Source organism: Sarcophilus harrisii, chromosome 6, assembly GCF_902635505.1.
Source record: "Sarcophilus harrisii chromosome 6, mSarHar1.11, whole genome shotgun sequence".
NCBI lineage: Eukaryota > Metazoa > Chordata > Mammalia > Dasyuromorphia > Dasyuridae > Sarcophilus > Sarcophilus harrisii.
Genome location: NC_045431.1, coordinates 30,535,473 through 30,553,678, shown reverse-complemented (window position 1 = coordinate 30,553,678; position 18,206 = coordinate 30,535,473). Strand labels below are relative to the sequence as shown.

The 18,206-nt window shown below is 32.6% G+C and overlaps 1 protein-coding gene across 2 annotated transcripts in view; it reads left to right on the top strand.

Moving 5' to 3' along the window:
- Nucleotides 1-18,206, top strand: part of ATP8A1 (ATPase phospholipid transporting 8A1) — a 252,765-nt gene that overhangs the window by 88,098 nt on the left and 146,461 nt on the right. For both annotated transcript variants that reach the window (XM_031943440.1, XM_031943439.1), the window contains exon 15: nucleotides 6,589-6,633. In XM_031943440.1, coding sequence (XP_031799300.1) covers nucleotides 6,589-6,633 — 45 coding nt within the window. The remainder of the gene's footprint in view (nucleotides 1-6,588; nucleotides 6,634-18,206) is intronic.

Here is an 18,206-nt window from a genome sequence, read left to right as displayed (position 1 = left end):
AGGTTTTATCAGGATCATCATCTTGCTATGCAATTAAACTTGAAGATAGGTTCTTGGTTCTGTTAATACTTGTGGCACAACCTAAATATATTCAGCATTATAGCAACAGGAATAGCTAAAGTGCTCCTTGCAGGCCCTGTAGAGCTGAGTAAAGATGTAAGAGATAGCAAAATGTCACTGACATAACGTTGCATTTTGCCAAGTCTGTGTACCCCAATTATATGTTTAGAACCAACTACTTCCTATTGATTTCCTCTTGGAGCTTTATGAATATGGAAACATTCCCAACATCTTTAATAAGTATGAAAATTGCTTTTACCTAGGCAAAGATCAATTTCAGCTAGGAGTAAAAGGATCTGAAACCCTATGAAAAATGTAGTTTTGTCATTTGAAATATCAGGAAAATTATTTTAATATATTTATTATATTTTAAAATATATTGCTACATTTCTTTGGATTGTCCTATAATTCAAAATTTCTAACAATTCAGATAAACCTCTTCAGAAATTAAATTATTAAAATCTGAATGGAGTTGATGTGTTCCTAAATTTTATCATCCTTGATATGGTGAGATTCAGTAGTCAAATAGTATATCTGGAAATAAATTATACTATGTTACAACTAGAGAATTGTTTCTTTAGGTATTATTGTAGCTGACTTGCTTCACCAAAATTACCACTTTAGAGGTATCAACTCCATACAAATAACATTTCAAAATTAACTAAAGTGTATTTACATTTTTTCATGGTAATGATTATAATTTTTTTCACTTCATGCTTTATAAAGTTAATGAAATAATTTAATCATAATTAGAAAAATCTGAAATTTGTTAAATAAAAGTGTCTATTAAGAGTATTAGATAATCATATACTTTTAACATACTATTAATATTTAATAGCTAAAATATTTTTAATATTGACATATCAAATTTAAATATGAGGTTTTTTTAAATACAGTAAAAATATTGCATATATATATGTGTGTGTTTCAAAAAAACATAAGCAATTTTAAAAATTCTCTTCAGATACATAATTAGCTGGCAGATAAGGCTATTATTTTGACAAATTGGAGTGGATACTTTACCAGTTTAATTCTGTATTCACAAACTGACTACAACATATCATATTTTCTAGCCTTATTTCAGGTCACTTCCTGTTGAAAAAAAAACAAACTCTATTTTCCAGCCAAAGAGGGTAACAGATATTCTCCAAACTTAATATTTCCATCTTATCTCTCTTTGTTTTCCATACAAAGTGTTCCTATTGCCTGAATGGTAGAATATACTCCTTATTCAATTCCACATGACAATATTCTCCTAATTTTAAACCATCTTCACCAGGAAGACTTCCCTGACTGAAACTGTTCTTTCTTCCCATCTCCAAATTTGCCCAGAACCTTTTATTCTCTGTCACCCTATACTCTTTATGTGTCTAACATATGAAATATTATATTCCCACAATGAACTAGAAACCTGTCGAGAGTAGATATTGTCATTTTTTAATTGTTTACATAGTCATACCTTGCCAAGTAGAATGTGATCTAAGAAATATTATATTAAATATAATTGAAATAGGGTTTCAAGTCAGACTGAGGAATGCCTTCAATTTATTCCTGCTTAGCATTTGACATCTTTTCCTGAAAACCTTAAGGTTTTTTGACCTGAGGAAAGCTCAGACTGATGTGTTGGAGAAGGGAAGTCCAGTCAAGAAGCCAAATGCAATAATAAGAGCAAGATTAGTGAGATGATTTGTTTTCTTATATCTTTGAGGAGTAATAAATAAGGTCATGAACCACAAAGAACACACTGGTACATGATGGGGAGATCAGTAAGGTGTGTGATACCAAACTAAACTACACACTGAGATAACTGATTTTAAAAAAAAGAATTTTTTAGTAAAGTGAAATGTCTTCATGTGCACGACTTATTTTTCCTCATTTCAGTAACATTTTGTGAACTGTTAAAAATTCTGATGCTTTTTAGTATTTAAAAGGTTTAAAATTTCAAGACAAGCCCTTATAGAATGATTAATTCTGCTTTTGGTGCCAGCCTCACTCTTTGGGTAATTACCACTAAGTATATTGAGGTCCTATTTCTGAGTGCGTGGGCCCATTCTTCTTCAAGTCAGAATAAATGAGATGTATTTTGCAAATGACCTACTTGCTAATGCATTTTCCACAAAAATGAAATTACTAACAGCACATATTTAATTGTTCTCTAATATTTTTCTTATAACTGTGATGTGCAAGTTAAAATAAAGGTTAAAATAATACAATCACATTAGTATGTATGTACTTTTGTCACTACATTCAAATATTATTAAGCATGCTTATCTAAATATTGACTCTGTTTCAATTTGAATTTCCTAGGATGTTTTCAGAGCTCCTGGCCATTTTCCATTTGTGACAGTTACCTGCTTAACAGGAGGAACATGTTAACACATTCTCTTAGCTCTGGGCATATCTGCATTGGCTGAACTGCGCAGAACAGGATGCTTTTAATTTTTATCAATAAAGAACCTGCAGTTCTGGGCTTTTAGAGGACAGTCTTTAATGATAAAAGAATCTGGATCTTGCTAATCTCTTGCAACTACTTAAAAGTGAAGCAACCGGGGATATTTCTTGAGTGCCTGCTATATATTCTAGTCTTAGTGATGTATGGAATACAAAAAATCAGGTGTCTTCCTTCAAAGAATTTACAGTCTGGTTAAGGAGATAAGACAAGACACATGCATGTGAAAAGACAAAGTATAAGCTCCCCAAAACAGTAGTACATGATTGTCAAGGGAAGGATGCAGTTAAGTATTTGTTTAGTGATAAGGAGAAACTGGATTTGTCTGAGAAGGCTTCTTGAAGGAGTTGGATTTTGAAGAGTTGTATTCTGAAGTTTATGTAGCTTTTAGATTTTAGATTATGTAGCTTAGATTCTAAATCTAAGGATTTAGAAAGGAAAGAAAAAGGGAAAAGGATAGATGGTGCAAGTGGGAAGAAAAATAACATGAGCCAAGATAGAGAAATAGAAAGAAAAAGCCACAAATTATGGTCATAGTGGGTATCTCAAAGAAGAAGACTGCACGATAGCTATGTACTGGCATAAATGCAGTTTTAGGAGTTGGAATCTCATTCAAATGGGCTGCCAGGAAAGATTTTTGAGCAAGTAAATGACTAAATCAGTGATTTAGGGAAATTAATTTGGCAGTTTTGTGTATTTTAGCTTTGAGGAGGAAGAGAAACTTGAGGAAAGAAGTTTAATTAAAGGTCCTCAGAGTATCCCTGGCATGAGGGAGTAAGGAGATAAATTAGGGTGGTGGTAATGGGAAAGAGAAGGAAGATCAGCAGAATCTGTAGACTGAATATGAGTACTGAGGAAACGAACTGAGATCTTTTGCCTAAGACTGGGAGAATCAATGAGAGAGAAGTAATGGTAAGCTTAATTTTGGATATGTTGAATTTGAAGTGGCAGCAGGATATCTAAATGGAAAATTTTAATGGCAGTGGGGGATAGAGAGTTGGATAATGAGATCAGGATGATATAATAGAGAGAGGATAATTAAATAAAATTAATATAATAACATTCTTTTTTAAATATAATTGCTTTTTATTATCAAAATATATGCAAATACAGTTTTCGACTTTCATTCTTGCAAAACCTTGTGTAACAAATTTTTCTCCTTTCCTTCCCCCCACTTCCTTCCCTAGATGACAAATAATCCAATATATGTTAAATGTGCAATTTTTCGAAACATGCTTCCATATTTATTATGCTGCACGAGAAAAAGCAGATCAAAAAGGAAAAAATATGAGAAAGAAAACAAAAAGCAAGCAAACAGCAACTAAAAAAATGAAATTGCCATGGTCCTTTCTCTGGATACCAATGGCTCTCTCCATAACAAGTCTCTTGGAATTGTCCTGAATCACCTCATTACTGAAAAGAGCCACGTCCATCACAATTGATCATCATATGATCTTACTCTTGCCTTGTACAAGGATCTTTTGGTTCTATTCAGTTCACTATTCTAGGACCAACTCCCTCCATTGTGGCACAGTGATGGAAAGTGACATCAGATTCACTGGCCCATTTTTAAAAAATACTTTTCCCTTCTTGAATCCTAAACTTTTGCCATTTTTTTGTTTGTTTTTGTTTTTTGGTGCCCTGGGATTGTATTTATCTAAGCTTGATCGCTGAACTTCTTGAGGGTAGTTAGCTGTTAACCTATTACTTCTAGAGTTATCTTGGGTTTCATTTCCCTAGAAGCCATTTTTTTTCCCTCCAGTGCCAAAATGAAACTTGAGGAGCTGACTTTTATCCATTGGCTATTACATTTTTGTTCCATCAAAGCCAAATATCAGTCCTCTCTCTTTTAGCATTGTTGCCAATATGGGCTTTTAAAAAACATGGGTTCCTTTCTTCCTTCCTCCCTTCCTTTTATCCCTCCCGTCCATTTACCTACTCCTTCCAAATCCATATCCATTTCTTTGTTAACTCTGAATCTAGGGCAGAAAATCACATTTTATCCCTGTGACAGCTCAGACCTTCCCAACCTGTGACTCACCAGCCCCAGTCTTGGCGCCTAACAGGAATTACAAACACGCCTTACCATGTCTGACCAGAATTTTGTTCCTAAGAGTTTCCCATCCATTCTGCTGTTCTCAACCCTAATAGCTGACTTCCAGGAAATAAAATTTTCTTTAGGTCATGAGGTTTTTTTTAACCTTTTGGACTCTGCTCTCCTAAACACTAGGTTGCTTGTCAGACTATCTAACCTTCCTTTCCTTTTCAATCATGAATTCTGAGAAAAAGCTATCATTTCCCATACAGATCCCATCATTTCTACCCTGGCCTTCTATTTCTCTGTGGAAGAAAATAAGTCTTTTTGTCTGTTGATCTAGATTTGCTCACCTAAGTCAAGGAGTGGCCAGGAATAGAAGGAACATCAAGATTGGGAGGGTGTGGAACCGTGGCTTTTAAATAAAATGAGTTTATTGAAAGTATGCTGGGCAAATTGAAATGGTTGAATAAAAAGAAAAAGAAAAAAGGACATGGACCATAAACATCAGTAAAGGTCCATTAGAAACTAGCTAGCAGGAATTTGTAATGAGCCAGTTAAGCATGACTTGGTGACTTGGTTTTAGGTTTTTAGCAGCAATAGAGAAAGTGAATAGTAAGCAATAATTCAGAACTTTGGATTGATCCAGTAAGGAGACAGAAGAGCAAAGGGTATTTGTAGGAGCAGAATTTAAATGGCAATATTTAGGGAATGTGCTAATAGACTCCAAATGGGGCAGGATGAATGATGACAGCTGGTTAAGTTTGTATTGAAGGGGAAAGGTAAGATAATCATGGAAAAGGAAGTCACTAAGATAGGGATCTTGGGAGATGAGAACATGATAAGGAGCTTCTTAGCTAATGTGGGGAAGAGTTCAAGAATTTAGAAATCCAAGAAATGCTGGAGTCGTCAAGGTTCATATGGTTAAATGGAAAGCAGGAAAATTGCCCAGATGTTAAAGATATGGGAGGTAGAGCTGCATCCCAGCATCTACTTCTTAAAGAACCAAGTCCCTTTCCTCCAGACTCATCTAAAATACCATTAAGCAAAATCAAATGAGATTTTGAACCAGAATCATTGCCTTATATTTTCTTTGATTCAAACTATTTTAAATTTGTATTCCTAAAAACTGATACATTTGTTTTTTAAATTCTATGGCATCTCCCCACTTTTCATGTCATGGGATGAAAAATATTGAGTCATGTTTAATCACAAAAATTAAATTTTTGATATTACAGAGACTGTATCTTCATGCTATATACTCTGTTCAAAAGTAAATATTTGCTGAAGAAATTAATCAAATAGTTAACTTTTATTATATCAGGCTTCACTAGTACATATTATCTATGAGAATAATTGAGGTATTTTGGACACATTAAGTATTTGAGGCTAAAGGTTTTCTGTAGTAAATTACTGCTACAGTGGAAATATTTGGACTGGTAATTTGGTTTCAAATGTTAATTTATGACAAAATAGAACTGTATTAATATCATTGCTTTATGCTAGAAATGAGTGGTTAATTTATCCTCGCTCTAGGGTCTTGAAAATACTTCCTCAAAAAAGAATGAGGAAATGATAATGCATGTTTATGCCTCATTGATGTATCTTTGCTTTATCTTGACTGCATTATTTATATGATTGACATTAGCTATCAACAAATTTAGAAATCCAACTCTTTGCATTTGTCCATATAAATTTGTATAGATTTTCATGTGTATGTATTTATGTGTATAGTTTATAGAAATTACTTGTATTTTAAATATATATAAATTTATGTATATTTTAAATATATATAAACAACTTCTTGGTTGTCAACAACTACACTTATTAACCCTGCATGTTTAAGACTTTACCAATTAGTTATTATATTTCATCTTGATTTATTTGTTATTATTAACAACCATTCTTTTGAAATTTACTAAACATTCTCTTCTTTAACTTTAATAGTCATCTCAAAACTTCTATTCATGCTCTCCCTTTTTTTTTTAGCCTTTCTGTGATTATTTTCCCTCTTTTTCTATTCTTCCTTTTGCTCTCTATGAAGCCATTTCCCTGAGCCTGAGGATTATGGGTACTCTGCTGAAGATTGGTAAGCCCTAAAAATCTTTCAGACTTTTCAGTTTTTATTTCTTTAAAAGGTTTACATCCTATCATTTTATTTCCCCCCCCCCTCTCTCTTTCCTCTCTCTTCTTCTCCCTTTCCCTGTCCCTCTCTTCCTCTCTCAAAGTTAGAATAATAGTAGATAAATTTTAATTCTATGTGATGGACCCTTTCTCTCTCTCTCTCTCTCTCTCTCTCTCTCTTTCTCTCTCTCTCTCTTTCCACCTGCCAATATCATTAATAAAACAATCATTATCAGTGCTTAGCCTATAGAAAAAGGTTAGCATCTGGTAAGTTTCTACTAAATCTAATGAAATGTGTAATTTTTTAAATAGACATTAACATATTAGTTTAAATGAATGGATCCATGTTTCTGTTTGTGATATACACCCAAAAAAGCTGTTAGGGGGAGAGGAGTTGATGAGAATTATATTTTGTAGGTTTTACCTGAATGCTTATAATTTTCAGAGCATTTTCTGCCACTACCCCCTGACTTTAGTTCTTAAATTGATTTTAACTTGTCTTTACAATGCTTCTGTGGGCTACATGTAGAATCAGAGCAGCGAGTTTCCTTGAACACCGTAGAAGGGAATAAATTGTGTGTGAGACTGCAATAAATGACATGTTTCTGATATATCAGCCTGTGAAGATATCTTTAAATTTTGTTCACAAAAATGCAACCATCTGGGAAAAAAATATTTTCCTCTGGTAAGAATGAAACTAAAGTGACCCTACAAGCACTTAATGACAGCCATACTTCATGTGTCAGCTAATGATTCAGCATGTTCAAGTTCATTGCTGCCAGTTTGCTAAATGTTGACACCTCCATCCAGAGTGACTCATTATGTTATTTTTAAAACTCTAGACTACCTCAGCAATTGTGGATGAGTCAATGTAATGATAGTTAAATCCATGGATCCTTATTTGCATACTTCAGCACTTATGAGATTCCAATTAAAATTTCCAGATTTCTTGTATTAATTTTTAAAAATTGTCTTTCTTTTCCTAACAATAATTACTATAATTATAGCTAAGATTTTTATAGTGCTTAGCATTTGCAAAGTTCTTTCCAACATCTTATTTGATCTTCACAACATATTCTTAAGGCAACAATAGGGCTATAATTAAGTTGTTACTAATCAAGTTTATAAATGCTTAATTGACAGAAATTTCTTTATGTGTTTAGTTATTCCTGGTAAAAGCCAGAGTAGTTTGATGGCACAGTAGAGAACCTAGAGTCAAAAGACCTGATTGGAAATCTGACCATAGGGAATTACTAACTGTACAAATTTTTCTGCCTCAGTCTCATCATCAGCAAAATGGGTATAATCATAATACCTATCTCCGAGGCTTGTTGTGAGGATCAAATGACATATTTGTAAAGCTCTTTGCAGACTTTAAAAACTATTTAGGTGTGACCTATTCTTCTTCATCATCAGACATTCTTAGCTTGAATACTGAATAATAACATCATCAGTTAAATATTAGAATTGCTTAAATTACTTAAAAAGGAAAATATTTACCCAATTACTTTCATAACATCTGGAAAGAATTGAAGAAATATTGAATAATTTAGTCTAGCCCAAAGCTTCTTAAAACGTGGGTCATGATCCCATATGGGGGTCACGTAACTAAATCTGAGAGTCATGAAAAATTTGACAACAGTAAAAGATCAAATACTCCACAAAAATTTTGTTCCTCACATAAAAATAAACAAGCACATCCATCTCATTAGTATGCAAATTTGCTGTCATCTTTAATGAATGGCAAAATTTTATATATATATATATCAAAGAATTATCTTAAAATAAATTTCTTTATGATTTATTTTTAGTAAATGTTAGATTTGTATACCTATTTTCTATACCTTTATACCTGAGATCACATATAAATTTCTTGGGCAAAAAGGGATTGTGAGTGGGAAAAGTTTATAAAGCTCTGGTCTAGCCCACAATTTACTCTTTTTCATACTCTTAAAGAAAACTTTGTGAAAACTCCTACACTTTCTTATTAAACTTTTAGATTTATTAGATTTAGACTTTTTCAGTTTTAAAAAATATTGATACTTTTTAATAGTCACTATTTCCCCTTAATTACTCACAAAAATAGTCCACTAAATTGATAGTAATCATGAAATTGTTTAGTAATAGGTACAAATTGTGCTATAGAGGATAAACCCTAAATACCAAATTTTTTACTATCTTCATATTAATAAACCTTAAATTCTCAGAAATATACAAACATACAGAATCTAAGAGTTGAAAGTGACTTTCTAATCAGTCCATACTTGGCCAAGACACCCCCAAATGAATGGTCATTCAGGCTCTGAATGAATGTTTTTCTAGCCTTCTCCCTAAGTTAGCCTAATCACAATTTTAAATAGCTCTGATTATAAGGATGCGTTTTTATTCATAAACTTTAATCTCTTCTCATTTTACTGTCAGTACTGGATCTACCCTCAGAGGTCAAACAAAATTATTCTAAGCTCATCTCTACAACAGCCTTTCAGATATTTGAAAACTGCTATTATCTTCTCACACCTTCATTCTGTCCGACAGAAGCAGGTCTTCTATTTTCCAAGCCAAACGTAGCTAGTTTACCATCTAAGTCACTCTCTGCCCTCCTATTTATTAATGGTCTTCCTAAAATATGGAGTCTAGAACTAACATTGTATTTCAGATATGTGCTGATGAGTGCGGGCTACAGAACTGAACCTCCCTTGTTTAGGATGCTTTACCTCTTAAACATAACCTCAAGGGCATTGTCTTTTTTTGGCTTGTCATATTCCTCTGCCAACATTTAGTGACCTTGTTCTCTACTAAAATTTCCAGATCATTTTCACAGGAACTGTTTTCCAACTCTGTCTCCCCATCTTGCACTTTTCGATTTTTTTTTAACCCAGATGTAGAATCTTAAATTTGTCTCCATTAAATTTTATTTTATTTCTTAATCTGAACCTTCCTTTTGAATTCTAATTTTGATGTATCCATCAAACTAGCTCTCACTCCCAGCTTTGTCATTTATAAATTTGACAAATACACCTTCTATTAATTTATTATATACTTAAATAATGCTAAATTGCACAGGATCAGTAATATATAACCAAAGGCAGTCCACAAGAGTCCACTCTCAGTTGATTAATCTATTAATGATTAATATTTTTGGTTTGACCATTTAGTCAATTCTAATATCTTGCACAAAAATCCTGTCCTTTTTGTGCTTTTCTTTTTATCACAAAAGTAACTTAAAAAAAATGAAAAAGAAAACTTGTCATTTCTCATTCTGGGATTTGACATACCTGATACTCTCTATATAAATTTCCTACTCTTTTTGCAATCTTCAGTTATTTGTTCTTGCTTATAATAATCCTAAATGAAAGTGAATTGGTGTTTCCTTTTTAAGTTTTTTTTTTTATATAGTTTCCTTCCTTTTTACTATTTTCAAGTTTTCATTCTTATGAATTTCCTGTCTCTCTTGAGATAACAAGTTCCCTTTCAAATATCAGGTCATTGGATATTGCCCTTCCCCTCTTTCAATCCTTTAAAATCTAAGATCCATATCAGATTATTTCCAATTTTTCTTTCCTTTTCTTACCCAATGCCTGGGATAGAGTGATCACTTGACCCCAAGTTTTCTTCATTTCTAATATCAGCTACCAATTTCTCCTGGCTGGGCAGAATAGCCGTTCCTCTGAAGGCCAGCAGGATCATTAAGGCTTGTTACAATCATGTCACTGATTAATTGGATATTCTGCTTTTGTCTTGAAGACTGTAAACGGTCAGATCATTGATGACCCCATTACCCAGTATGTCATGCTTTCACAAGAGCCCTTGGATATTGCACAAAATCTTCATCCAATTCCTGCCACTACCAGATGGTCTGGTTCCCATTATAATATCTGTTTGGCTTCTGATCCTGATCTTCATCATCTCAGTGATCTTTATCAGCTGCAAATCTCCAAGGCTGGGAAGGTCTCTGTGCTTCAGAGATGGAACCAACTTGCATTGGCTAATGCAACGGAAGCTTCCTCATGTAGGCATTCCCCACACCATTGAAATTACTCTTTCAGTTTCTCAGATCTCACTTGTAATGACCAACGTCATTTGGAAAATTTCACAGAATATACTGGTTAAAGACACTTGCATATGTCTAATATACATTATTTATACTCAGAATCTACTAGTCTTCCTATAAGAAGGTCTCACTACTGATTCATTATTAAAAGAACATGCACCTGAAAATTATGGTCCTAAAGATATTGTTGGCATTGTACTAAGCTTCATCAGTAGTCACTGATATTCACTCTTATGGAAACTTATTGGAGAAATCTGAAGAAAGATTTAACTGACTTTTAAGGAGAATATCTGTGGCCATAGAATAGACCCAAATTACCTGGATTTAACAAGGATCACACTTATGACGTTGATATATGGCCAATGAGAGTTATAATAGTAAGGTTTTAAGTCATATATGTCTATTTATGCATATATATAGAAAAGAGACAAATTACAGTAAAAAATGTCCCTTTATTCAGCCCTCTTTCCCTATCCCTTTATTTATATCTTTAATCTGTGCTCTAAGTTCTCTAGATTAGTGATTCTCAGTCTGTTATCCACAAAGTTTCACCAGTTGATCTGAAAAATGTTCTTTTTGTTGTACTAATACTTATGAATTATTGTCTATGTTCTTTTAAAATTTTATTACAATAATGGCATTTCCAAATCCATAAACAGTGATTCGATGTTATACTGATTTTTTTTTTATATAAATGACATTGAAAAGCATGCACAATCAGTCTGAATTTTGTGTGTAGGGGGCAATTGTTTCTAATGAAGAATTTATTTGAGATATTCATTTTTTTAAAAAAAGATCATCTCCATGATAGCATTTTTTCCCATTAATTCTGGTGAGACATGCTGACGATCCGTAAACCAAAAAAGTTTCAGAACCACGTTTCAGGGTGCATATCCGGGTCTTACAAGTAAATGGCCTGTTGACTCCTAGAAAAGAACATAGCATTAGGAAATGACTCTGCTAGGTGCCTTTTGTGGGAAATTATTTTTACGCTTGTTTACTAATGCACACAGCATGTGCACGGCACTTGTTGGACCCCTAGTGGTCATTGCAGTGGCCTGCACGCGTGGGTTAGCCTTGATTAACTTTTTTTGTCTGTTTTTTCTCATTTTGGATGTTTCAAAATCTTACCTGTTTAGGATTTGGTAATATTATCATATTTTATCTTACTAAGTTTTTGGAAATTAGAAATCATTTTATTTCTGCTTATAAGTAAGACTTCTCCCTTTCATTTCTAAAACTACTTTAACTTTTTAGAAATCCATCAAGAAAAATTAAAATAAATAATGTAACCTTCCAAATAGATTGCCTTGAGTTTTATGACCAGTTCTTTAGTATCTGTGCATTTTCAGCAGCACAATAAAAGAGCCTTTTCTCTTGTGTTTCTCATATTCACATTTGAAGCTCATTTTTCATTTCATGCTATAATAATGGCACTTTTTCATCTGATTGTGTTTAGTAGCTTGGATCACTAGTTTTCTGTTCATATATAGGAATTACAGTATGAAAAACTAACAATGAGTTTTTAATACTAGTTTGTTAGATATCATAAATACAAATGATTATTAGTCTTCAAAAAATTCACTTTGGGAGGTTGAGGCTTTTATTCCAGTCATGCTGCCATGACTCAAAACATTTTCAGAATTTTCTTTGAGAATTATCTTCAGAGACATCTTTGGAATTATACAAGAATATCTGTCCCATTCTCATATAATCTTAACTTCTTTTTGGCCAAAATAAATATTGGTTAGTGAGATGATTTAATACGTACTAGTCTTGACCAAATGGCTTTTGATGATAAAAATACATAAATAATCATTTTTAAAGGACAAATGTTTGCCAAAATAGAGGATTTTACAAAGGTTATACTTCAGATCATAAACTATTCGAGGTATCACTCACTGACATGTATAAAATCTAAATTATTGGGTTTAAACTGTCAGATTATGTATAGTTATCCTTCATTTAGATAACATACATACATATATACATAGATATGAGTATATTTATATATATTTGCATATATATATATTCATATAGTTGACATAAATGATGTATCCTCAAATACTACTGTTCTGCATTGTTGCAGAAGATAGGGTTAAAAAGTGTAGCTGTGATTTCATGGTTATGTTATATGAAGTCCTACTTTTTAAAGGAAAGGATGCTGCTTTATAAGGTCGTATATGAGTATTAGAGACAGGGATAGATATTAGATTTCTTTGGTATAGGGAACTCTTAGATGATGAAATTCCCTCCATCAATACAGATTAACACTTTGTCTGTAACTTTTGATCATAGAAAATTGCTTAGGTACTTTAATTGACCTGTGCAATAAGTGTGAATTAAAGTGTATTGTTTATCATAAATAAATGGTAATCATTTCTGTGTTTATATGTGTATAGATAGAAAGTTATATAGACACAGATACATTTAAAATAAAATGCACATTTATCCAGCTTTCTTTTCTCTTCTCCTCAGGGATGCAATTTTGTGTTCTTTGTCAAGTAGAAGTACCCAAGTAAATATTTACATAATATATAGAAAGTAATTTTTATAGGTGGAAGAACTAAGCTAAGGGGTCCAAGAAGGGTTTCCTGTAGGAGATAATGTTTGAAGTGAACTTTGAAAGAAACTAGGGATTATAGGAAGTAGAAATGAGGAGAAAGGTCTGAGAAGTGAACTTCCCCTGCTCCCAGTCACTATACTCAGCCATTCTTGTTCCTCATAATAAAACACAGCACATAATTATTTGACATCTGTTAGAAACATGAAATGTGAGTTTTTTATTAAAATGAACTCTATTTTGGTGACTGATTAAAAATCATCTCATGATAGTTATGGAAGAGGGATTAGAGCTACTTATACCTATATATTTATTTTTTACAAAAGACTTAATTAGGACAATCTTTTTTATTTTTAAAATAATTTTAGTGCAAACATTTTAAAGTTTTAATAATATTTTACTTTTCCAAATACATGCAAAGATAATTTTCAGCATTCACCTTGGCAAAATCTTGCTTTTCACATTTTTTTCCCTCTCCTCCTCCCCCTCCCTAAGACAGCTAGCAATCCAATATAGGTTAAACATGCAATACTATTTAGAAGTATATATTTATATACTTATTTATATATATACATATATTTAGAATATTTCTATATTCATCATATTGCACAAGAAAAATCAGATCAAAAAGGAAAAAGCATGAGAAAGGAAAATAAAGCAAGCAAACAAACAACACAAGGTGAAAATACTATTCTGTGATCTACATTCAGTCTCCATGGTTCTCTCTCGGGATGTGGATGGTTCTCTCTGTTATGAGTCTGTTGAACTTGACCTGAATCACCTCAATGGACCAAAGTTCAGAGTGATCAATCTAGTCTCAGTGGAAGAAGTTTCCAATCATTACAATTATTTAAGGGTGGAGTGGGTGGTGTGGGGATATAGTGTAATGGATCCCTTCTCATTTTCAGTCTTTAAAAGCTGGATGAGCACTTCACAGTATTGGATGTCTGTATATAGCATTTTACTTGGTTGGCTGTATAGACACTGGATTAACAGAAGCCACCTCTGAGCTCCTATTCCAATTCTAATATCTTATCCTAATTTATATGTCAAGTGGTGTTTTGTTTTTCCAATTACAATCCAGACTTTTATTGCACCAAGAAATCTGTTGGTACTGAAAGAAAATGTTAACCACCATATATTATAATGTCTGAACCCTTCTATCAATTTCTGATATGCAAAATGCAATGCTCTAAAATGTTTTTCAATGATAGGATGCCAGCTTAATATATTTAACTGGGAATTTTATTTTATAGTTCAATTGCAATCTGACCCCAGTCTCCTTGCCAACATAAAACACTTTATTTTTTCAATATCCCTATTCTCACAATGATTCTTTATCACTGGTAATCTGGGTGACTGCAGTCTGACAAACCTCCCTCAGAATTACAAAGAGAATTCAAAAACAATGGAAAGATGCAATCTACTATACTATTAGCTATTGCCTGCTATTAGTAAGCTGTATCATCTGGTCAATGTATGAATGAATATGTGGAGAGAAAAAGATGAAAATACTAGAAAGGAAACAGCTGGAATGGTAAAATGATATGCCAAAGGCATGTCTGAAAATGTTTTGTCTTTTTTAGTATAGCAGCAGTTCTCATCTTCTTTAAAATCAGGGACTTCAGAATTTCTAGGTAGCAAATTCACCATATATTCTATTATAGAACGATATTCAAATTGTTTTCCCTAGTAATGGCTGGGATTTAAATTCACATAATCTCTTGACTTGGTTATTTACATTTCCTCTGCCTGCTCTTTTACTACATAGGATGATAGAATCTCAATGTTGGAATGGACCTAAAAGTCATGTAGGTAATCACTCTCCTGTATCCATTTTTGAGCAGAATCCCTGACAAATGGCCACTTAGCCTCTGCTTAAAAGCACAAGGTAGCTCATTCTCCTTTAGAGCATTTTTAGCCATCACAATAGGTTTCCTTGTATTGAGTTGAATTTGCCTGCCATTTATTAGATTTTGTTCAAAAAGATTAAGTCTCATTCTGCTTTCACAAGACAACTCTTTAAATATTAAATGATGGCTATCATTTCCTTCTTATCCCCTACTTTCACTGGGCTAAACAATTACCAGTTTGTGATGCAGTATTGAGTCATGTGCTTATCTCAATTGCCCTTTTGGAACCTTTTCAGCTTGTTAATAATATCCTTCTTCAAATGTGGTACCCATAATGGAACACAGTACTCCAAGAAGAATATAATGCTGTTATCTTCTTTTTTTTTCATACACTAGACTAGATCTAGCTACATCTTCTGACTTTATGCACTTAATTTTTTTTTTTTACTTTTTTATTATAGCTTTTTATTTACAAGATATATGCATGGGTAATTTTTCAGCATTGATAATTGCAAAACCTTTTGTTCCAATTTTTCCCCTCCTTCTCCCTCCTCCTTCCCCCAAATGGCAGGTAGACCAATACATGTTAAATATGTTAAAGTATATGTTAAATACAATATATGTATACATAGCCATATTGCCATAGTTATATTTATCTTTATTAAACTTCATCCTTTTAGATTTCTAAATCTCTTTTGGAATCCAGTGGTATATTTTGAAATTTTAATAATTATGTTGCCTATATTATCATCCTAGCCATGGATAAAAAATGTTGAACAGAGTAATACACACCCTTAAAGCATTCTACTAGAAATTTCATCCATTTTCTTCCTGATCTATGAAACATTTTTTGTGACAAATAGTAGAAATGATAACTAACATTCACATAATACTGTAAAATTTGCAAAACCCTTTATTTTACGTCATTTATACATTATCTCATTTAATATTCATAATAACTCTCTAAGGGAGATTTTACTGTTGTTATTTAATCATTTCAGTTGTGTCCAATGCTTCATGATCTCATTTAAGGTTTCTTGGAAAAGAAACTGGAATGGTTTGCCATTTCCTTCTCCAGCTTATTTTATAGATAAGAAAAATGAGGGAAATAGGATTTAGTGCCCACGGTTACACAGCTGGTAAATGTCTTAGGGCAGACTTGAACTCAGGAAGAGGAATTTTCATGGCTATAGATCCATCATCCTATCCATTGTAGTACTACCTGTATTATTACAGATACAGAAACTGAGGCTCAGATGACTTAAATAATTTCCTGGTGGTCATATATTTGTCAAAGTATCAAATATTTGAACCCAGATATTTTCCCCTACAAGTCCAGCACTTTTATCTACTGTACCACACTGTATTTCTGTAGCCAGTGTTGAACCCATTCTGTGATCTTAATTCTTCCTGCTCTCCTCTCAACATAGGTTTTAATTAAAATCCTTTTTATTGTCTTTAGCAATTATGATAAACCTCCACTTATATTCTGCTTTATCTTTCATGAGGCCATATTTATAGAATTATGAAACCCTTGGAATCTATTCTGAATTATGTGCCTTCCCTTCCATCTCTTGTACATATCTTTTTTTGGTTGTTTGTTTTGTACGTATCTTTTTAAAATCTTAACTTGTCAGTGAATTTCCTGTACAGCTACATTGATTTTTTTTTTCTTTTCTTTTTTTTTTAAGCAAAGGCAACTTCATACTTTCTTCATCAAAATAATTTGGACAACATAGTCCAGAATTTTGTTCTTAACATCTTCTGTTTCTCTTGAATTGATTTTTCCTTTTAGACTCTCAGATCATAGGATTATATATAGCTTTTCTCTGAACTCTGAAATACTCTCTCTGAATATCTGAAATATGGCTCAGTCTCTGTCTGGGTTTCTCTGCTTCATCACATTTTCCTAAGATTCTTGTAACTTCATCTTCAGCAACCAATTCCTCCTTTCAAGGTTCAAGATTCAAGGTATATGTTTATTTCTCAACTTCTGACTTCTAAGAGATGAAATCATCATCAAGGCAAGTAAGAATTTGCTGAACGTTTGTTATATATTCTTAGCTTCCACATGGTCCAAATCTCCTTTTTAAATTCAATTGAATCTTTATCCAAGTTTTGAGATCTGATTATAGCCACTTAACCTTCATTTCCTCCATCTGGTAGATTGATCTCTATGGAGTGCTCTGATAGTATTATTGTTTCTATTTTTCCTTCTTTTTAGTCTTACTCAAATGTCCTCCATCTCATTTACCCTCCTGCTTATGGCTCATGAATTCCTGCATATATCTAAATCTTCTCACAATTTTATGATGCTTTGCTAAATATTCTTTCCATTCCTTTTATAACAAGATGCCATATTTCACCATGTCCCATTGGTATTTGTAAGGTTGTAATTAATTAATAATTAAGATCCCTGGTCCTCTTTGTACATTTTCTTAGGATTAGTATCTGACCATATGAAACCAGGAAAATCATTTACGCCCTTCTTCCTTATAATTTTTCCCCTCTGGATTTTTCTGTATTTCTTCTGTTTATTTCTATGACATAAATGCTACTCTATAGGGCATATGGTTTAGTAGTGGTAGTGTTAGGAATAAGGGAAAAATTTATAGTTTTACAAAGGGTAGCACGTATCTTAAAGGATAAATTGCATAGTTTTTATTACAAAGAATTAAAAAGTTTGGTATAGACAGATTCAATCAATTGAAATTATAAAGGAAACAATTCACTGGGAAAAATACATTGACGTGATTCTCAAGGAATAAGTTCAAACTACAAACACCCAATATGATAGAAAAAAAGAAAAAGGAGTTGTTGGAGAAGTTGTGTTAAAACAGGTACACTAAGGAACTACTAGTGAGGTTTGATTTAGTCTAGCATTTCTGGAAAGCAATTTGAAACTATATTTTCAAATTCACTATACTATATATATGTGTGTGTGTGTATGTATATATGTATTATTTATATCTTTTGGACCACTAATACCACTTCTAGCTATACCTTCACAATATTAAAGAAAGAGGGAAGAGACTCAAATGTACAAAATATTTGTAACGACTATATTTGTT